This window comes from Prenolepis imparis, unplaced genomic scaffold, assembly GCF_030444845.1.
Source record: "Prenolepis imparis isolate NDT839.2.m4 unplaced genomic scaffold, iyPreImpa1.0 SCAF_14, whole genome shotgun sequence".
In the NCBI taxonomy this organism is placed as follows: Eukaryota; Metazoa; Arthropoda; class Insecta; order Hymenoptera; family Formicidae; genus Prenolepis; species Prenolepis imparis.
The window spans coordinates 304,056-327,641 of NW_028141172.1; the positions used below are offsets into that span (position 1 = coordinate 304,056).

Below are 23,586 nucleotides of genomic sequence, written 5' to 3' on the forward strand. Positions count from 1 at the left end.
ATTATACATATGTATAATGTAAAATATATAGAATTAAATGAAATATATAGTAGCATATAATAGTTAAATATATATAGCAATAAACATTAATATGTAATTGATAGCATTTAGGTTGAAGGAAAGCTACACAATTACTTATTTCAGGCCTTAAGCTTTCACAATCGACCTGCGAATTGTCGAATCGCCGAGGAAGCAGTTGATCAGTTTCTTTGTTTTCTCTTTTTCTCTCATCAGCCAGTGGCCAACATATGATCGTATATGTGAGCGTGTATGATAGGGGCCGACAAGTTTAGGGCACTAACAGGGGAGTCATACGGCGGGAAATCCTCTTTGGATTCCCCCCCGTGATGGAGAAGCTCACCTGCCGCCAGGTGCGACTCCCAACTTCTTCGCCATCTGCATGAGGGGCCCGTGCCATGGCGTGGGGTTATTTCCTCTTTACTTTCCTGGATCGTGCGAGTGCGTGATTAACGCACGCGTACGCATAGAGTATACTATCGTAAAACTTAGCACGCGACCGTAGTCGCGGATGTACATCCTAGGGGACGAGCATGATGATGACTAACTGAATATGCGAAGTTACTTCAAGTCAAATTCTATTTTTCACTTGATGTATAGAAAATATAAATAAAAGAAAATTCTACAAATATATACATGTTTAATAATGCAAATATATATTTATAAAATAATATATGCATAAAATGATGAAAAAAATTATCATTTTTAGCTTTTCATAAGTGTAATTAAAAGGCACATTCACGAGTATAGAGATATACATTTTTTAAAATAATAAAGCACTAAAATATACATTGTAAAAAAATTTTCTTAAAAAATTATGAAAGATTTCTTAAACAACTTTCCTGCAGAAATTTTTCTAATAATAAATTAAAATTATACATATAATAGAAGAAAACTAATCGCAAATTGCTCAAAATAATCGCTTTTTTAAATTGTAAAATAGATTTGATAATTTAGTTATGATGATTTTTTAAAATGTATACAGTAATTCTTTTTCCACAATATATTTTATTACACTTCATATATTATATTTTTACCTATACATATATTTATACGCAAATTTCTGCATTATTATTTTTTGTACATTTGCACAGGAGAGTTTATTATATTTCCTTATTGTCAAACTACTTGTCATATAATTAATCATATTCAGCACCGATGGTGATGCTCATATCTTTAGAAACAATTTTCGTCTGGTGATACCATCGATTCGTATCCAAAACAACTGTAATTGAAATATAGTCTATTGATGCAAAAGATTAAAAATGAAATATATATCTAGTAGTTGCGAAAGATAATTAGATTTTTAAAATAATAACACAATATATTGTTTTTAATTTTTATTAAAAAAAAAAGTTTTATAAATCTCTTTTATATTAAGTAAGATTAAATCAGATTTTTTAAAAATAGGAATTAAACAGACCTAACTCGACAAATCTTTTATATCAATCTAATAACAAAAATACGGATAGCACACATGCATGTTCTTTATTTATTGTTAGCGTTAAATGATCGAGTTTCAATGCACAATAAATTTGGACGTGAATTCGATTAGAAGGTTGCATGTAACGTATAAAATATGAGAAGCAATTAATTTGGTCATTTTTTATATTAGCGTTTATCAAGTGACTTACTTATTTCTCCGGGATGCACAATCACTTCCAGTCTCTTACAAATATAGTGACATTCTCTCGGCGGTTCCAAAATCCACAATTTTTCACCCTTTATCTGTGCCTGCCAAGAGGGATGCTCCACATCATCCACCTTGAAAAATTTTATATTCTTGAAATACACGATTATGATGATTGTACATATAAAATTCAGCACGTATTTAACATAAAATTTATCTGCATGTAAATGTAAATATACAAATATATTAAGAAAAAGATATTTTTTGTAAAAATAAAAAAAATGAATTAAATTAATATGCAAATACCTGATTGAATAATGTACGTATGTGTGTGTTGAAATTACTGTATACATATAATACGAAAATTACAAGATAATAATAATAATAATCTTTCTTTATAAAATATTATTCATTAAGAAAATTTTATAATTCAACGTGCTTTATAATAGAACATGTTTAACAAAGTTTTTGCGAATTATCTAATGAAGAAAGCTTTTTAATAATTATGTTGTCTTATTACAGAGACTTACATGCATCGGTGCACCATAGCCATAGCTTCCCATAAAAATCCAGTCTGTTTTCTCGCTTTCGGCGGTGGCGGGGAGAAAATACGGTCTTTGATAATGCTGACGCAATATTGTGCCAATTTTCTCGTCGCAGTTGCTCCTGAGAGAAAAGAAAAAGCAGGTAATCGCAGGAAACTAAATATCTCTTTTACTCTCTCATTCAAAGAAAGCAATATCGTCGAGTCGAACGTCAAGTTGGTCAGGTTATCGATATATTTTTTATTAAAAATTCTCCACGAACAGAGTTTCGCGATCGTCGTATATGTTGTTGTAAATGTGTAGTTTTTTTCGTAAGTTAATTGTTGAACGAAATTGTAATGTGTTTATTGACGATAAAAATAATAATCGGAAAATGTACTATATTCTCGCTAATAAAATATATAGGATTTTTTAGATTCCAGAATTTTTTTGAATTTGATTGTTTTGTTTACACGATTCGGTTACATGAAAAATTACTATTCAATTGATATTAATGCAATAATTTTTCTGTTATTTTTTGTATTTTAATGGATATTTCAAATAAGAAAAAAAGTAATTAACATTGGAAACATTAAAATAAAAAAATTGTTGGAAAATCTATAAAATAAATAAATATTTATATGTACTTACTCGTTACACGCTTATATGCAAGCGATGTATTTATTCTTAATCTCTTGATAAATGTTCATAAATACTTACTTTAATAATGCTTGAAACTATGGTCGCGCGGAGTTCACTTGACAGAACTGTCACTATTAATGCGATACATTGTATATATAATATTATAATCACCCGATATTTTTCTCGATATTCTCGATGCTACGCGTGTATTTGCAAGCGATATTTATTCTCAGTAACTTAATTTTCTTGATGATGTTATTAATATTTATTTTAATAATACCTGGAGCTACGGTGGAGCGGAGTTTACTTGATGAAACTGTCGACATCTTCGCACTTTCGATATAATCTTGCATTTATGCATAATAAAATAATCGCCGATATGTTTCTCGGTTTTCCCGACACTATCCCGATACTTTTCTCGACACTATCGACACTAATACATGTACTAATACACGTTTACTTCCAAACGATATTATTTAACCTAAAATCGTAACTTTGACGAAAATGAGGCAAGCGATGATTAAGATCGTATCGCGATATTATAAAACTATAGCTATCACAGTAATAATAGCGATAAATTGATTCCGTTTTTCCGACACTCACGATATTATTCATTCACATTCGATCGATTATATTTACCGCAAACATCTCGACGCCACAAATAATCGCGCGCGATTACACTGCGCGCGGGAAGACCATTAAATATCTCGCTTTCCGTCTGTTCTGTTTTGTTCCGTTCCGTTCCGTTAAGGCACTGGTCTCCGATTGCGGGAGATTTTATACTATATATGCAAATTAAATATGACTATCACCCAGTTATGCCAACTGCAGCATGTGAATTGAACGCATTTCTATTGTGTTATATATATATATATATATATATATATATATATATATATATATACTATCGAATATAAATGATATATGTCTTATAGACTATATTATACATAGATAGCACACTCTCATTGAAAGAAGATACAGAAGTTAGTAAAAGAGAAAGTCAAATGCTTTCCTTTTTTATATAAAAAGAAAAGGATTGGACAAAAAATCTATCTATATAAGTTTATAATCAGTGATATATGTATACATGTGTATGCGTGCAGAATATATATTGATAATTGATAATAAAATATTATTGTCAAATATTTTCATGTATCAATTTATAATGTTTGTCGGAAGAAAATAACATTTTTTTATTTTTCTCGAACACGATAGCAGTTTCGAATAACGTAATTTTAAATATATATTATCACGTCAGTGTGCAATAAATAATGACTTATTTTTAGATGAAAATTGTCACGAGGCAATATATATAATTGTTTTTCACAAAACGTAAAGCTTTTATATTTATCGTAATTTAAATTTAATAAAATTTATTTTTGATTGTTAGAGATAAAAAAGAGATAAATACTGCACGCATTGTTTTGCTCTTATGTTTACTTGTATTTTTTTCGGAGACTGCGCGTTATCTTGTTTCAATGTCTGTAGAAATTGGCGGTGAAAATATTCGATAAAATATTTTATCATGTCCGCGTATCTCTATGGATGAATCCCAGCAGTTATTCGCGCCACCGTATATTGTAAACAAAGCGGTCGAGCTCGAGAGAATCTCCTCCCTTCCTCCTCGCGCTCGCCGTCTATATACACATTCTTCCAAATATTTTTTCGCTTAGTATTATCTCGACTATCGCGCGATTTGCACTGAACTTTCGCAATCTCCGCAATCGCGCCGTACACGAACGCATTGCTATAACACGCGATCTATAACATTATCAAGAGTGGTAAATCCATTATCGAACGAATATTGCAACGTGATTGTTAGTGACTAGTGACAAAAATTATTACAATATTCGCCTTCTTTGTTCGATATAGTTTATGCGCGTAATTTTTATATATACGACACACATAATCTTTAGATGGACCCTAGCAGTTATTACAATGCGATTGTTAATAACTAGCGATAAAAATTATTCGCGCTCCTTGTTCGATACACATGTGTGTTAATTGGACGTTTAATAAAAACGCGCTCGAATGTTTTACATGCTAAGGTTGGCACGAGTGAGCGACAATTATATATTTAATTCGTGTAGTACAAATTCGGAATTGCAGAAACGGACCATTTCCGAACGGAAGTAGAAGTGAAGTTGTCTCCGAGTTCGTCTATAATGTATTTCGCGCTATTATTCATGACGTCGCGACGCTTCTCGTGTAGATATATAATCGTGGTCGAGCATCGTCTATCGTTGTAATTAATATACCATGATCGATAGTCATAATTATGTTGCGGTGCAATATTACGAATCGCTTGTCTCATCACATCCGAGTTTAATAAGTAAGTAAGAATAAATATCACTTGCGGAAATGTCAAGAAAAGTGTCGGGAGTAAAATTATCGGGCGGCCAATGCGTTATTCCGTCAATGTAAATGTGCAAAAATTTCGTCAGAAAAACTCTGCGCGCAATCAATAGCTCCAGGTAATTAAACACGCGTATTAATAAAATTATCGAGAATAAATATCGTCGCTATTATCATGTTATTTGTATCGCGTTAATAGTGCAGACATGTGATTTCAAGAAAACTTTGCGCGGTCATAATTTTAAGCAGGGTGTCAAACGTAATTAAAATTTTCGCAAGTTTTATTAGTACATTTAACAATACATTGATGTAATAGAATTCTTTCTCCGCGATATATCTTGCATCTACATATTTTTATTTCGATTCCCGGGACGCCGCGTCGGGAGCCGGGCGTCGAGCGCTTATATATATTTTGTTTCACTCGCACGTTCACATCGCGCGCTCATTCTCTTTTTGTCTGCCATTCGCGGATTCGCGGCAGTTGGGCGAACATCGTTCTCGCGTCATCTCTCTCGAAATCGCGTCAAACGAACAAACTACATAGTGTCGTGTGTACCGTGTTTAGCGACGGTTCGGTACGCGTACGTCAATTTTAGTATATATCATTACGATCGATAATTCCGTCGATATATCCGTAAACATTGCGTATCGCGTCATTTAACCTCAAACGCTATTCATCAAAGTCGGTCGAAAGAGGTTACGTTTTGCGGTAAAAAGCAGTGATGTGAAGTCGCGCGATATAAATCTTTCGTTCATTCTAGTGAGCATCGCGAGTGTCAAGATTATATTACGTTTAAAAGTTGGCAACGAGCATCGCGAGTGTCGAGATTATATTACGATTTAAAAGTTGGCAAAAGTACATACGTCGCGGGTTCAAATATAACCGACGCGACAGTGCGACGAGGCACACGCGAAAAGACATTGTTTCGTGTATTATTTATTTAAAACGCGAGTGCAATAAGTGTCCGGGAGTGCCGCAAATATTAACGGGCGAATATTGTGATGATGAAGCGTTCGTCCCAGAGAGAGAGAGAACTGGCAACTACGATGCATCATCGCAAGCGGTGAGTATTTATCATATAATTGTGCGACGAATTGTTTAATTTATTCGCGATGATGCGATATATATTGTTGCTTGACGTAATAATTTAGCGCTTTGGCGTTCGTCCCGTGTCCTCGGTGAATTAAATAATGGAAAATAAAAATTATGAAAATATTTTACTCGAATAAAATATGATTTATTTCAACCTTTTCCCTATTAATTGCTCGGCTATTTTAAATTGATATTTTATATTTTCAATAATTATATGCTTACAGACCGTTCTACAGAGGACTTTAGCAATGACGCTGCATCGATGAACGCATGATTGGCGATGATTCGGTGAGTGAATTTATATTTATACTTATGCAATTGTGATTACTGATTTATTTTCTTTGCAATTTTTTTATATTGTTGCAAATGCAACAATTTTCTGATAATGAAATTTGTAATTATTATAAAATTGTTTTAAAAAATGATGAATATTTATTTATGCATAAATATATCATTAAAAATTTCTTATTAATTTGCTATTAATTAAAAAAGATTTGTTATCGTACCTTTGCTCTGTTTGTAACTTTAAAAAGTTTATTTATTATATTAATATATAATCTCTAATTTATATATATATATATATAAAAAGAAAGATTTTATTGATGTTTCATCTTATTATATTATCGATATTATGCTTTATGCTTTTTTACATATTGCTAAATCAGTATCATTATCGCATTTATTCCACTTAATTTAATTTTATCCGATGTAAAGAAATTATCGGAAATTATAAATTAGAAATCAAGCGAATACATTTAGCGTTGATCCTTGGATTTATAGTGCGCTAATGAAAAATTGCAAATATTTAAATAGAAAAATGATTTTAATTATTTTATATTGAATATTGTCGAAGAGAATAGCTTAAAATTTCTCTGAAAATTGTTTATAGAAGAAAATAATTTGGGAGATTTGAGAAATTTATTGTGAATATTATTAAAAAATATGAAGTCTCAAAGGCCTTTTTTATGAATCCAAAGATTAATTGCTACTTTTCTAAATTACTTACCATCCGACATACCAGGGCTTTGTGCCCTTTTCCATTGTGGCTCGACTATCGTTCATGTTGAAGACATCCTGCAGATTCTGAAATTCCGTCTTGTACGGGAAAAATTGGCAATCTGCTTCCTCCCCGTAATATAGTGTTTTAAAAAACGTGAAAGAAAAGACTTTAGATGCCGTCCAGTTCGCCATGGCGTCGCTTATTACCACTGGTTTCCCTGAATATGCGTAGCTGATTACAAATAAGGTGCAATCGGGGAGCAGTATTAGTCGCGCGTGAAAATAAAATATTATTATACTTTTATAAAATATAGCGACATTAAATAAGTAAGATAATTATTATTAGATAAATGAATGTTTTAAATAGTAAAACTAAGATGGATTAATTCTTTATTTATTTTGAGCATTTCAAAGAAATTAATTAATTAATTAATAACAGATAGGTTTTTATAAATAATAACTAAAATATTTTAGAAAAATTTTAGTCTCATTACGTAAGTAAATTAATTAATTAAAGACAAATCGATATTTTTATAAGTTATTATTGAGATTAAATATTTTTTTTTTAATGAGAGAAAGTTATGTAGAAATTACTGGCTATGTAATAGTACCGTTGTTCAAAGATCGTTGGATCAACAGCGGAAAGCTTGTCAACCTGTTGAACGTCCTGGCAGATCGAACAATCTTCTGGCGGTCGGAAAACTTTTTGCGTAAACCAGGGCACCGTTATCAAGCACTAAAACAATGATTGTCTAACTTGCTAAAATCCATATCTATTATAACGAAACATAATTCTTAATAGAAATTCTCATTCAATTTTGAGCTTTAATTCCTAGCCGTAATTTCGAGCAAATTTAACTTTTGACAGTTTAGATTATGATAATTATCAATTTATTTATAAGCAAAGAAACCTTTGTAATTTATAACTTATATTAATATCTCTGTCTCTCGAATAGAAGGATTAATTTAAATTTGCATTATAAAAGATATACATAAACGTGTGTAGCATGGAAATATGAAAATTTAAAATAGTAGATAATGAAATTTATCTCACCTTATTATGTCGATATGTCTGAACGCGATTGCGAACAACTTGCACCGCTATCCATGTGATCAGCAAAATCCACAGGTGCCTCGCGCGAAGTTTCATTGGTTTCGTTGGTTTTAATCGCGAATGGATTCGAAGCAATCTCCATGCTTTAATTGAAAGTCTCAGCTTGTTCATTTTTCCCAATATTGCGCGCAATTCCTTCTTTGCGAGATCTATGGATTTTTTCTGGGAGTCCGCGACGGTCGCATTATCATTTGCCATAACGAAGATTCAATAATTCTGATAATAATTTACGAAATTACTCATGCAAGTCGCGAAACGCAGATTATTCCTTAAATCCTATAATTAATTTAATATTAATTCTAATAATTTTGTAATACATAACAGATCTGATTAACTTATATAATTAATTATTTAAAATACGCTGGCTTAATTAGTTTTAATGTTTAATAAGGAAATTACAATTACGCAATATACCTTGTTTTGCTTCGAATAAAATTGAAATACACAAACTCGCGATATTTAAACGATATATTATGCGTTGCTTGTTTTCTAGTAGTAGCAAATTTCTAGTATTTTTTGTGTGCAATTATGCAACAATTATGATTATTTTATATTTCGGAAGTACTGATACTCTTGATAGTCGGCGTAAAACTGCGAACTGGATCCTTACCTGCTGCTCTAGTGAGCCAAGAATCCCCTCTCGCATTCGCCTCGTATGGGGGTGGAACAGCAGCGAGTGATTTGTTCACGCGGGTGTGAAACGAGAATCGGTGCCCGCGATACGAACCACCGATTGGTTTCGATCGAATCTGTTTAAAGCGATAGAGGAAGCGGGTTATTTCGCCAATGTTTAACCCGCTTCTCTCTCAGTCAATTCTACTCTCACAAGAAATTTCACAATTTTTGGAAATTCTTGAACGTATTTAATAATTTCTTGATGCAGAAAGATATTTAGAAAATCTAAGAAATAAATTTGTTCTTATTTAATTTTAAAAAAATTCTATTTATACACAAATTAAATAAAAATTTAATGCAAAGGAATTTAAAAAGAATTATAAATAATAATTTGAATTAATAAGAAGAGAGAGAGGGAGAGAGATTGAATTTAAAAAGAAGAAGATTAATTAATATTCGCTATTGTACTGGCTGAATGATCAAAATTTATCTGAAAAGAAAGAAAGAAAGAAAATATTAAGTCTAAGAGAATTATGGGATATAAATGTGACGCGTTTCATGGGGAATATGACGTGGACGAGACGCCTCTTATCTCAGGGTGCAGCTGGTCCTGCTCATCGAAGTGTATAGACTTCGCCGACTTAAAATACGATCGACCTACTTCACATTATTGCTTATACTTCACAACTTTCTGAACGACATAGAAACTTCTCTTACTCGGAAAAAATTGCGCGGGAAAATACTTGCTTTATGTATGCAGGAAAAAATATATTTATTTACTTTCAAAATACTTTTTCATTAAACAATTATTTTCTCAGTTTGTAAAAAGAAGAGAAAAAAAGATAATTGTAAATAAATAAATTACAGTAAATTAATATAAAAATTAGAAATATTTTGACCGTCGTAAAGAAAATTCGCGTTTATAAAATATTTATATTTTTATATATATATTTTTATTACGATTTTTAATTCAATAATTCAATAATAATAAGGACAAACTTTATCTCGCACGTTCTTTTAGTTTGCATTAAAATGTCACGTACGCGCACTTCCCTAAAGTTTTGTAACTATAGAAACATTCTATGTAGATTTATCCGTCGGTCTGACCGCACTTGGATGAAACTTTTCTTCGAAATTCGTTTTTCCGCACACGTGGAGATGGAACATGCGAAACAATTTCTATGCGATTGGAAACAAGCGAGTGAGATTCGCCTGATCGGGCGATACGAACGAGATGAGATTACACGTGAGGAACGGATTTTACAATTGCAAATTGTCAATCCGCACGGCAATCCGCGTCTTAATTAACAATTAGCCCCGCGCCGAACTAGTCTCGTTTCGTACGCGAGTTCCGCCTTTTATGGAGTACAACTGAATAAAAAACCGCGTATCCGCCCTTACGTCCCTTTCCTTTTTTTTTCTCTCGTGCAAAAAGTACGCGACGAGCGATTCGCTCGCGAACCTCGTTATCTCCGCGACGAGGGTACTCGTCCGGACACGCAATAAAATCGCAATCGAAAGGACGAAAGTCAAAAATGCGATTACGAGCCCTCTCTGCGAACGTTTAATCCCTTAGACCGCGCTCGGTCGATTTCTCACGAAAATACATATTTCCCCAACGAGCTTCAATTATTTAAACATACAATTCTTTGGCAAATTTTTCAGCTATTTTTCCCTCTATTTAATTTAAAAGCTAGAAACTTTTTCTATAAATTTATATTCGTCGTTGATTAAAAAAAAGATTAAAGGCAGTCTTTTAAAAAAAAACAATAAGACATGTATATTTCAAAAATATACAAAACATAGAAATTTAAATATATAAAATTTACAAATAAATCTTTATATAAATAAGTAAATGTATTTTTTACTTAATAATTAAAGTTGTATAAGGTAGGAGACAAGAAAGATTGCAGGATAAAGAGACATATACATATATGTACACATGTTGTCAGCGCAATTTAATTTTTTAATTGTTGTCAGTCGGATTTGAAATACACTAGTCGATTTTTATTATAATTATTATTGTATATACGTGAAACTCTTTCGAGAGATATAAATAATACAACGATAAAAGAATGACAATATATGCTGCCTTTTCTTTTCACACAATCGTCTCTTAAAAATTATACATATTACAATCCGTTTGAGTACTGCACACTCAATCGAATCGCGTGTGAAACACATGAATAAATTATAGCGATAATTTTTATCTCCGGCGAGTTTTTCCGGGGGATGAGACGAGGGAGAGGTTTTTTCTTTTCTTTTCTTTTTTTTCTTTATCTCCGCGATTTTTTCGCTTCTGTTATCGGACGCATAAAGTTGTGTCGATTATAATAATGATATAACGCTTGATGACAGTTGAGATTAATTATGACGTTTAATTGGAACACATCGACAATCAGGATACAATATTCTATGATAACGATTCTTTACGATATCTACTACTATACAAGGGCGTTATTATAAAACACATAACTGTACATTTACGTCAATTAAAGTGCTCGAAATCATCGTTAAATATAATGTATCAAAAAAATTTATATGTGTATGCATTTATATTTCATAATTTTCTTAAAATATGTAAATCTTAAAATTTTTTAATTCTTTGGTCTACAAATTTTGGAATTCTTTTTTTTTCGAAATTTATAAATCTTGTGCGTGTGTGTGTGGTAGTAAATTCTCAAATTAAAAAAATTCTAAATTCACACACTTGTGTGAATTAGATCTTCGATTCTAATAAACCATCTATTTAAAGATTGGGATCGAATTTAAAGATGCTATAGGATTTATAGATATAAGATATAATTTCGAACAGATCTTTGGATTTATAAATTTTTAATCCATGTATTTTCGAGAATTCAAGGTATTTTCGATTTATTTTTAGAAATTCACTGATCTCGAGCATTTTAATTTTTGAATACTTGACGAATTTTTCATTCTACTTTTATAACATAATTATAATGATAATTTGCGTCGCAAGAAGATATTGCGAGATTTTCTTGGACGACCATAATATAAATATAACGTACAATCTATGACTATGGAAGATGGATGATCCTGATCATCGTATGTCTTTCGAATTCATGTACAATTAATTCTCTCCCTCCGCACCCCTGCGCATCATCGCCTATTTCAATAATTAATACTAAACGCGTGGTGGGAAGGGGGAGGGTGAAGGTTTTCTAATACATCTAAGATGCACACCCATGCTTATTTAATGCTCCGTTAATTTAAATACGTATGCAGCACAGTAGACTATCATTTCTTCTATTCGTTAATGCGCGTGTTACATGTGTGTAATGGTATGTGTGTCAGTACGATTTTTTTTATCTCTTCGCCCTTTTCCTCCTTCCTCCTTTTTTTTCTTCTCGCTTTCTGTTTGAGCTTAAATGATCCTGGATCGGATCGTTGAGCTATTTAAAAAACATTCTTCTCACGTCGCAGTTTTTTTTTTATCTTAAATCGACAATGGATTGATCGAGGCCGGCAGCCTTTTTATCGTGTTTAAGAATTCTTATAAGATATACGAGATCAGATATATTCGGTCCTTCGCATCCTGTCTGTCCATTTTTAGTGTCTAAAATTGCGATCGAAATCGGTCTAATCTCAGCAAGATCAAATTTCCTCGTAATAGAAAACGATCTCTGCACTTATTCGAAACGATGGTAAATCTTTCGTTGTTTATATAACATTGGAAATTGAATTAACTCTCCGAGAGATTACGCACAACGATCGCGACTCCTCAAATCTTTAATTCCGATCCAGGCTTCAAGGAAAAATGATAAATGGTCGCTCAGGATTTATTCTTTTTTTTTCTTTTCTTTTAATGCTATCAGTCTTTCAAACCGCCAGCGATTGACAGTGATCGCAATCGGTAGATGTGTGGAATGACTCGATCGGAAAACGGAATGCTGTAGCACGATACGTGTTATTTTGTGAAAAATGTGCGGATAAAAAACGTAGAGAAAAATCATTCGGATAAAAAAACGTAGAGAATTTTCCTGTTCGAGAAATTCCTGCAAGTTTACCAAATGTTCTTTTTTTTTTTTTTTTTTAGGCCGACGATTTCTTGAGCGGAATTGATCAGAGTCCCGCGCGATTTTCAATGTAATTATTTAGATAAAAAATAATTCAAATTATTTTCTACAAACGACTGCGTGCTTGGTGTCGAAATTCGAAGCGACAGTTAATTGCGACGGATGATCGCGGCTTAATTAATTAGGTCGTTATTTTGAGAGATGTCAGAAATCGACATCGCGCGGAACTCAACTTTGATCCTTCCCGCGCGACTAAAGTTCGCTGAAATAACAAGAATGTACGAATCAGGTAATCGAATCGATACGTATGGTTGAATGATCTGAGAAATAGATAGGTGAGAGAATAAATACCGCGATGTCCCAAATCGGTCGAAATCGATGGACGAATTTGGGAACAACTTGCACAATATTATTTGAATCATGAAGAATGTCTCATCTTTTGTTGCTATGAATAACATTTGACAAACATTATTTTTGACTGACAATTATTATTGTGATTTCATTTAAATAATGAAATTTTTTAATTAAATATATTTCCAAATTTTTGAAAATTTTTTAAATTTAATAATATTACCGTTATAAGTTACACAATAATTTAAAATTTTTTTAGAATAATAACATAAAAGTGAACTAATTAAAATTGAAAGAGAAATATTGTAAAATAGAGATGCTGCGCGTATCAACTCTGCTTCCTTGCTAGAAATCGATATTAAAGTTTAATCGCGCCGAGAAACGAGCGTACAAAAATGTACTATTTAGCTCACAAAGTCCCATAAGAACTGCAGGCTGAGTCGCATTATTTACAATTGATGGAATTATCGATGATATAGAACGATTACGCGTATACAATATGCACGAATAAAAACGTGTGTATCCTTGTGATAACAATTAATTTTTGCATTCGAAGATAATGACAGATGATGGCGAAATAAAAGCGCTACATATGAGGTGTCCGAAATGTCTATAAAAAGAAGGTGTATACGCTAAAAGTGTACAACATTAAAAATTGTTAAAAATTGTTAATTGTGTTTATACAAAACACTTTTGTTGACTAATTTCTATTACAAGTTTCTCGAAGATAATTTAAAAATAATACAGCAAAAATGATATGACTCATCCGTTCTGTATAAGCCATGGGAAATGTAAAATAATTACAAAATTTTTATGTCGCATAAAACTTGCGATTATCGCCCTGTACTGTGAACCGAGAACGAGAAGGGTGTCACCCTTCGTAAACGGTTTATACTCGGTTTATACAAACGTGAATGACGTTAGGTGCTAAATGAGCACTTGCACTCGCAAGGCCCAACAATCGGATTCTTTTCGGACGAGACGTAGCGGCGAGATAGATATAAGCAATTGAATTCACTTTTGCTCGCCATTTTTACTATGCATGTTCAATAGGCGGTTGATACAGCTTCCGGTTGTATCTTCCTGTTACAGTGCTGCGATGAACAACGATATTATTCGGGTTGGAGAAATTTTTAAACGCTACTAAGCAATCATTAACTCTATTATTGAATACCACTTTTTCTCGCAGTTTTTATGCCGAGTGTTCAACAATAATCGTGCTTAATAGAGTCGGAAAATAGCCCCATGATAGTGAAACAATACTTTGTAACCTGAATGTTGAAACGCTCTATCATCTCTTTTATTAATCTTTTAATGTTTATTGACTGTATTATTAATCATTCTTTTGCAAAGTTTTGAGATTTATTTTTTATATATAATTTTAAGCATTAAAGTGTTTATCAAGTTTTATCTATAAATAACATAATAATCAGATATTAATTACTATGCGATTCAACGTAGTACATATTTGCTTGTATATATATGTATTGTATATATAATATATATATGTGTGTGGTTTTACGTATATGAATGGTTCTCAACAACTCAATATTGTATGATAAAGTATATAATATGCACTTAATAACACATTGATTTTTTAAAGATTTCAATATACTATATTTGATACATAATATCAACTTTTTCTCTAGAATCGCGTGTGCAATATAATGTCAAGTATATGTTACTATTTAATAATTACAGCCGACTGTCAATTAAAAAATGTCCGATTGTTAGGTCTTTTCGCGATTGAATGCGCATAATATAATAATGCGAGGGTGCCAAAAAATGCGCTAGTGATGTCTTCATCCTTTTTTCGGGGTTTGCCCTTCCAAATCGAAAGGATTGCTTCTATTTGAATACTAAAGACATAATCCGACAATGGTATCGTGTCGTGGAAAATTAGGTCATTTTTTTCAATTTCTGTGATATGTGATTAAAAATAAAAAGCATTAGAAATAAGTTTAATGAAATTAGTTCTATAATGGAATTATGTGTAATTACTTTAGATATAAATAAAAAATATATAAGATGCATTAAATATATTCAAAAAGGAAGGAATGGTGAAATAAATATAATAAAATTACGTATTATTTAAATATAATTTAAGTATAAAGATAATAGTAAACTCTGAGATTTTTAAATTTCTTTTTCGCGCATTATTTTTATTTTTAGTTTTATTTTTTTGTGAATATTGTGCTTAATCATGATCTATACAGAATTTAATTGTGATTTATAAATACATTGTGAAAAATCAAGTATAATAAAGAAAATTGAATTATATATTTCGCGAATTTTTGCAGAGCGAAATATATGAAGCAAAAATATATTCATTGATACCATTGTCGGTTTAAAAGTGATAAATTATCGTGTTATTCATCACATATTCGTATAAATTCTACGTTTTTGTCGCTTTATATCCAATCCTGCAGAGTTGTCTTTTTTCTTTCTCTCTTTCTCATTATTCGTTAAATATTTTATTCGAAACACGCGACGTTTGTATTCTTATAAAATCGCCGGAACAGTGCTTTCTATATGTATCCTCAAAAGTTGTCTCGGCCTCCTCTTTTCGTCCTTTTCTTTCTATTTTCATTTCTCTGTATTTCGTAGAAAATTATAAACGCCGGAGAGTTACGCGGGATACAGTAGTATACACACAAAGAATGAAAAGCGGATATCAAAACCTCGGTTTAGCCATTGATCAATCGATCGATCGGTAAATCTCAATTGCCGTAATTTTGTGCTGCTCTAGGGGAAAAAAATCTCGCAGTGCTTTCGAGTTCGAAAATTGAATTTTAAAAAATCTTGAAGCGCGTTAAGATCGAAGAGATCTTTAACGTGTCTATATATATTTATTATTTTTGCTAATAAATAAATATAGTATAGAATAATTATTGATAAAATTTGGTAACTATTTTGAAATTTATGATTCAATCTATATATACGAGAAACTAATGTATGTAAAACGTATATAATATTTATAAAGTCGTAATTATTGATTACGAGCGCACAAATGTTACGTTGAATTGGAGCTTGCCTGTTTGTCGAACATTCGTGTCAATTAATCTCCTCGACGGCGACGATGGGCGCTATTGAGAACGCGACTCGCGCACGTGGACTTTACATCACGATGTAGTATCAAAATTCATAGAAACGACGAAGTGTCCATCCGTCGCATGCATCTTTTATCGCAAGTATGCACAGTATAAAATTCTACAAAAACACATGAGATTCAAAAATTGCGCACGATCGAGGAGACAAATATACGCGAAAGTAGTCTGTCTGATTCCCTGTCATCATGTACATATGTATCATATACATATATATTTGTTAGATAATATTTTATTTTATTTTATTTTATTTTATTTTATTTTTTTTGACATTTTCGACACTCGAATGCACGCGAAATTTCTTACCAGTCGTCAGGATTATTATTGCTTCAATTATATCTCAAAAATGCTTTCAATTATATAATACATATATCTGTGAGAAATTTTCTATGCTAGTATATTTTTGCACACATGTAAATTTTTCTTTAAAGATCCATAAATTTTTAATCAAAAAATTGCGATTATTATTTAAACAGGAATTTATATTCTATAATTATATAAAAAAAATATTTTGTTAGCATTTATAAATTTCTGTTCGATCTTATACATACATTAAAATTTCTAAATGATTTATTCCCAGTTATTTTCATAATATAGCAAATTTAAGAGATCTTTAAGAAATGTTTGATTTGAAATCTTAGAAAAATAGAAAAGTTTCGTAAAGAATATTTGCTTTCTCGAATCAATTGTCTCAAGGAGAGAGAGAAGAGCGATTCGAGTAAAGACATACATACGGGCAATGAGTGCCGATACGATCGATCGACCTCGAGACTGTGTCGTGTCTCGCTGCCAAATGGTCCAAAATCTTCTAAGGATCACGCCATGTATCGGTATATAATACGTGGCACTTGCTAAAAATCACGCTGTGTTATCACGAGCGCAACGGATCTGCTAGCCAGTCCGAGCGAGCGATAAGCTCGAAGGTTCCTCTTCTCTCTCATCTAACCGGAGAGAGACAAGTCAGTCAGCTCGTTCGAGAGTATGATCTCACGATTTTTTTTCAACTTGCGCATAACATGTGACATCCGCCCGTCGCGTCGTCCGAGATGGAAATGATCGTATGGAATAGCCCCGTTGATGTTACGGGATATTGCTTTCCAGAGTATGTCCAGATTGTTTGTTCGGCAACTTACTTAATTTAGTCGAACGAAAAACCTCGGAAAAATTAAAGCAAAGCGAACGGAAAAATTAAAGCAAAGCGAGAGATGATGAATCACGTAAAAGGATTGCATAAATGAAAATAATCATGGTATATTGTTTGGAAATTGCTAAAAAACCTGCTTTTAGCTGAAAATAAGGGAAATATATTTCGGATAATATCTTAAAACTAAAATGTACAAGTTTTCGAATAAAGAATACACGGTAAATATAAGAATAATAAATTAAACAGTTTTACTTTTTATAACTTTTGATAGGTTTTTTTAAATTCTAAAAAGAAAATAATAATTTTTTTTTTAGATATAACGCGTTTTGAAAAAAAATATATATAAACGGCCTATATTATATGTATGTATATCGAATATAATAATTATCGAATTATATTCTCGCGAATAATATGTATATATCTTTTCCTAAAAATTTATATAATACGTATTATAAATGCTATCAGATAAAATCTTCGTAGAAAATTTGTCGTGCGATAATATAAAAATACTGTACAAAAATTAAATTAAGAAATAAAATTTACTTCTCTACAAGCTCACACCAGCATTTCCATTTCTATACGTTACGCGGATGGTCCGGTTCAAATTTCTCTGCGCTCAATTCCCCTCGAGAACATCGCCATGAAATAAAGTGCGTATTATGTGATAGAATAACGCTTTTTATACAGTCGTCCTGACGACAATCGTCCTTCTTGACATAATCAAACAATCTCGTCGTGTGAAATTTATTAACTCGACAATTAACAATCAATGCTAATTGAAATTGAAAAAAAATTAGCATTTTCAGAATTTTTATATTACAATATAATTCAGAATATATATGTAGATTAATAAGTGTTATATTTAAATTATAATGTAATGTAAAAATTTTTATTTTTTCAATTTTCTTTTCTGCATTATTATATCATATAATAATATAATTATATATTAAGTATATATATTAATATAATTATATATTAAGTATATATATATTAATATAATTATATATTATAATAATATAAATATAATCCTTTTAAAACCGTGATTCTTTATTCTCACATCGCGTTTTAATCCTTATTCGATTTCATCGTGAGATAAAAACGTGAATTTTGTCCTAACATCAATGTTAATAAGTTTTAAACAATTGACACTACGGGGAAGGTTGATGATCGGTAGACGATCGTCGTCCGGCATGATTTTTACAGAGAGAAGCTATTGTTCCATCGTGTGTTTCTCTCTCTGATCAACTGTCGTAATATTATTTTAAGAAATAGAGAACAGGGATATATTTTATATCTATAATATGTATATCGACTAATTAATATGCCACCTCTCGTAACCATCGAATAACGTTAACATAATCTCTCTCTCTCTCGCCCTCCCTCCCTCCCTCTCTCTCTCTCTCTCTCTCGTTATACTCGCATGCGATATTGTGGCTGCCGCACGTGTTCATGGGCTCGACGTACATTGGTCTCGCGCTTGCTCACTAATTATACCTATGGTAATTGTGTCATTAGCAATAGTAATGGCTCTCGGGCGCCACTGATCGATCGCGGATTGCGTTCCAGGACAAAATGTCAAGATTCACAATTATCACGTCATATGAGTTCATGTTCTATCATAGTACATTATATAATAATAATGTATCAATAGCGTATTAATGGCTTTGATAATTATTAATTAATAATGTTATTATTGATTTATTGAGATCTTTTCCGATTTATATTTTCATTCGCTCTATACTTTGATAGTTGTCGGTACTGAATAATTTGTATATATTATATTTTGTTCATTATTTAGATAATTTATGTCTACCGCAATGTTACGTGAGATTTTCGAATTATTAGAAAAGAGTATGATATGCTTTTTACTAATGTCTCTGATCAATATCACTTTTATAAAATAAAATATATAAAATAAAAATTTTATATAAAAAATAAATTGTAAAATGTACAAAAAAATATATAAGTAGGTATATATACCTTTTTTTTCTCTAACATAAAATACCATTTATATATTTATGTCGAATAATTTAAATATGTTCTAATTTGTTCTTTTTTTTTTAAATTTAAATGAGATAAAAAATTGAACACGATTGTATCTATTAGATTATTAGACGATATAACATGACTTGATGAGACATGATACGCGATAACAATGTACGTCTCTACCTTGACACGCACTTTCATGCACAATTTTTTACGCGCACGAACAGAATTCATACTTTAGTTAAAAGTGTATTCCCTAAAGTCACACGCGTTTTGCAAAAGTGCAGCAGCTCGTAATAAATCAGCATCCTTGTGCCACACCCACAGCCTCAAAAGTTTACATAATACAGTCGTATACGCTAAACTCTATGCCAGTGTGTCGCCAGCATATATATACATATATATATATATATATATATATATATATATATGTGTCTCGTATAGTTTATAATAGGCGCACGCATACGCACGACGATTGGTGGGCATTCAAATATTACAAAGAAGCAAATGTGCAAATGCAATCTTTCTTATAATGGTAACGGGATTAATTATTTATCGGTCTTTACGATATTTCTCCATAATTATGCTAACAGAGGTATATCCATTTTTTCCCTTCAACTTAAATGCCATTCTTTCGCGGGAATTGTAATAAGAGCCATCAGACAAATTCAAATTCACCGAATAATAACAACAGCTATTGAATAATTTATCATCATAGTTATAATAATTATCGAATAATTCGTCGAGTGACACTGTAATCAGCGAACCACGACAGTGTCCCACGACCGCGTTATTCAATTTATTAGTCCTTCGCGCGTATGTTCTACGGAAAGGAATATATATCCCCATAAACTATCAAGTTGCATAAAAAATCACGGGTGATCCTTCTTTCAAGTCGCTTGTCTCTCTCTATCTCTTCTTTTATTATTATTATTTTTTTATAATGCTTACATAGACACGCCTATTCTTAGCACCTTAGCCTGTACTTTGCGATGATCGGTATACGCCCTCTTTTATCGCCGCTAACACCACCTTAAAATATACACTTATACGGTTCTGGTGTTTGTGTGCATGTGTATATATGTATACGTGTGCCGTATGTGTAATATATATTTACGCAGTTATATATATTAATTTAGAATTGTGCAATGAAGGTATTTAGAGCCATTAGTGCGACTACTGCTGCGGATGTGGTTGGACGATGTCGTTCTCTCTCTTTCTCTCTTTTTCTCACACACTCTCTTTCTCTCATCTCCTCTTCTCTCTCGCTAATATGTATATCGAGATTACGGATGCATTTTCTGTAGATCCATTTTCGGGTTTGCCGGTTCGACAAATTCGGTGGGCACGATTCGTTCGTCCTTTGCTCCGTTTCGATTTTTATATACCGATGAAAAAACATTCTCGGAGAAAAATGCGTTACCACAATACTGTTTCAAGGTCAACCGAAGCTTCTCTCGCAATTCAAGTATACTTAATCGAAGTGTATTCGAGATGTTTAATTTATCTCAGGCACGAGCCTTTTTAATCTCAACTCCCTTCTCCTTTTCCCAGCTATTTAAAGTCCGTCCCGTTATAAGACGATGTGAGAGATCGTAGAGAAAGGGTTGCTGCGTCCTTCAAAGCAAGACAGAACGATCGATTAGCGATCGGATTTTCAGATCAATCAAAAGCTTCCGCTTTTCTATCCGAGTGGACTATCTATCTTCTAGTCTGCTCGTCGCATTCGTGCGTATTGTGAATTTTCGAGTACTAAAAAAGATACTAAAGCACAAAAATTTTTTTACAACGCGATATATCTTCGTTTTTCAATCTCTATTCGCTCGTTTGCTCATCATCGATCAATTAAATCTCATCAGCTGCCATTTTATATATACATTCTTGTTCATAAGTTATTTTCAATTTCGGAAATAAATGTACATTTCAATCTAACTTGAAAATTGCCTGTCATCCTAGTTTAGCTGCCATTTCTTTAACTAGATAAAACTTCTCCGTCAACTCTAAAAAATTCCTTCTAATTGTAACATGGACGTTTATTTCCAACGGCAAAGCGTAATAATATATCTGGCATTTTCCTCTGCTCCTTCCTTCGGAAACGCTTCCTCAACACACTTGAGATTACTTTCGCATTCAATAACACTCGCTCTCGGTAACATTCCGAACAAATGTACTCGAGTACTTTCATTTTATTTCCGATTCTCCGTCTTAGTTAGCCGGTCTTTTTATCCGAACATCCTGCACAGTGAATTATTTTCTCTATCTCTCGCAACGTCTTTCTCGAATAAATATAATCCCTACATTGTCCACGTCTACTCTCCAGAGAGTCCGTGTCCTTGTTATATTTCGGAAAAAACGCAATCGTCCTCTATAAGTAGTTTAAGTCTTCGGGATTTCGTTCGGACCTTCGATCGTCCCGTTGTTCCGTTACATAGATAGATTCAGAGGCGGCGGCTGCTCGAGGTTCCTGGCGAGATCCTCCTGGCGGTCCCGCGTAGGACCCGCTCGTAGGGCGCGTTATACCCAGGAATCGCCGGCGGCGGCGGCGGTCGAACTCGGCGGAGGCACTTGATTAGCCACCGTCGCCGCGACCGATGGGGCGCCGGTGCCATCCGGTACCAGTCCAACCCCATCCGGCACCCATTGACCGCCGCCGCCTCCAGATATCGCGACGCCACCACTACCGCCGGCGACTTGACCCACCTGGCCACCCTGGCCCACCCCCAGCTCGTACTGCCGCTTCTTTTTCTTCTCCAAGTTAACTTGCGCGTAGAGCGGCTCACCGGGTTTCGGCTGCTGCAACACACACAAGCCAACGGTTAGCCACGGACTTCCGGTCGCGAGGGGGGTGGGCGAAGGTGGGGGAGAATCTTCGGACGCTGAAAGAAGCTTAGACATTTTGGGGGATATTTTATACACAGTGTACTCTCGATATCGATGACAAAATTTGACAATTTTTTTCTCAATTATCTGGTATTTCTTGATCATCTCTTTTCGTAAACATGAATGATCGAGAGTACATTGTAATGTCTAGGCAAAATTACGTGAAGATGTGTGATATGTGGCCTTTATTTGCAGTTAGGTATATATAGAGCTAGCTAATATACATATTTTCAAGTATTTTTTTTTATTACACTGCGCTTTAGTATTCGGCTAAATACAGAATATAAATGCTCCGTCGTGAGTAATGCATAGATGAGATACACATGATATAAAGATACGTATGAAGACGTGTCTATTTGCTATAAAATTATATATAATAGAATATATAATGTGCGTAGTTTTTTTTCTCTTATGTGTGTGATAAAATATAAATAAAATTTGACATTAATATATTATCTTTTATTATAAAATTCCAAGTTCTATTCACTAATATTCTTATGTCATTGACGAGTTAAAAAATTCAAAGAAAATTTGAGAGGATGTTATACTATAATATTACTTTTTTTTAAATAAATTTTCATACAATACTGAGTTAAAAATAGGAAATAATGTATCTAAAAATCAAGATACTAATCTAATCCTATATGGCGTTGCATGTTTAGAATTCATATCAATTATAAATCTACGTATTTTTAACTTACATGTATCAGTAATTTTCTAGACTTATATACAAAATCGGATATACAATAAAGAGTCCATAGATTACATAATAATTTAGTTGTAAATATGTGTTATATATTTCGCTAATAAAATATAACTAAACAGTAGGGCACTAAAAATTCATCGTAAACTGAATTCGCTTTCTAATTCGAGAAACAGACAATGCTTGGATATAATTTTATATAATTAATTAATGTATATGAAACTTTTGTGTATATATTGTTCGCTAAAGGTTAAAATAATTGTTATTAATGTGTGAGGTGAAGGTGTTCGTTTAGGCAGTGATTTCATTAGTAATTTTTTATTGTTAGTGTATAAATATTGTGCGTTCCTTTCGGAGACAAAAGTGTACAAAATGATAAGAATACATT

The 23,586-nt window shown here is 32.5% G+C and overlaps 3 protein-coding genes across 17 annotated transcripts in view; 1 reads left to right on the top strand and 2 right to left on the bottom strand.

Annotated features, from left to right (window-relative positions):
* LOC145945730 (uncharacterized) overlaps positions 1-23,586 on the top strand; it is a 262,355-nt gene that overhangs the window by 210,243 nt on the left and 28,526 nt on the right. For 4 of the 5 annotated variants that reach the window (XM_083054894.1, XM_083054893.1, XM_083054898.1 and 1 more), the window contains one exon: positions 6,487-6,550. The gene's annotated coding sequence lies outside the window, so the exon portion shown is untranslated. Of the gene's footprint in view, positions 1-2,170; positions 2,262-6,486; positions 6,551-23,586 lie in introns of those variants that run through there. The other variant, XM_083054896.1, reaches the window with a different exon arrangement.
* On the bottom strand, positions 1,086-8,954 carry LOC145945727 (uncharacterized). Of its 2 annotated transcripts, none has more exons than XM_083054886.1 (7): positions 8,790-8,954; positions 8,316-8,591; positions 7,873-7,997; positions 7,269-7,493; positions 2,179-2,314; positions 1,653-1,782; positions 1,086-1,243 (listed from the first exon to the last, which is right to left on the bottom strand). In XM_083054886.1, the coding sequence occupies exons 2-7, from the start codon at positions 8,571-8,573 to the stop codon at positions 1,158-1,160; spliced, it is 960 nt and encodes a 319-aa protein (XP_082911012.1). In that variant the 5' UTR covers positions 8,574-8,591; positions 8,790-8,954; the 3' UTR covers positions 1,086-1,157. The 2 variants fall into 2 exon arrangements, with proteins under 2 accessions (XP_082911012.1, XP_082911013.1); XM_083054887.1 differs by having other exon boundaries at positions 8,316-8,651.
* The window catches only part of P120ctn (adherens junction protein p120), a 39,928-nt gene continuing 27,282 nt past the window's right edge, over positions 10,941-23,586 (bottom strand). For 5 of the 10 annotated variants that reach the window (XM_083054874.1, XM_083054867.1, XM_083054869.1 and 2 more), the window contains one exon: positions 10,942-22,408. In XM_083054874.1, the coding sequence (XP_082911000.1) occupies positions 22,130-22,408 (279 nt within the window). In that variant the 3' untranslated portion in view covers positions 10,942-22,129. Of the gene's footprint in view, positions 22,409-23,586 lie in introns of all 10 variants that reach the window. The other 5 variants (XM_083054866.1, XM_083054876.1, XM_083054871.1 and 2 more) reach the window with 3 other exon arrangements.

Excerpts from the sequence above, each read along its gene's own strand:
- LOC145945727 (XM_083054886.1), bottom strand. The coding sequence starts at position 8,573 with ATGGCAAATGATAATGCGACCGTCGCGGACTCCCAGAAAAAATCCATA. Across the intron at positions 7,998-8,315 it reads AGACATATCGACATAATAAG|TGCTTGATAACGGTGCCCTG; the intron begins GTGAGATAAATT and ends TCATTGTTTTAG. Across the intron at positions 2,315-7,268 it reads AAGCCCTGGTATGTCGGATG|GAGCAACTGCGACGAGAAAA; the intron begins GTAAGTAATTTA and ends CTTTTCTCTCAG.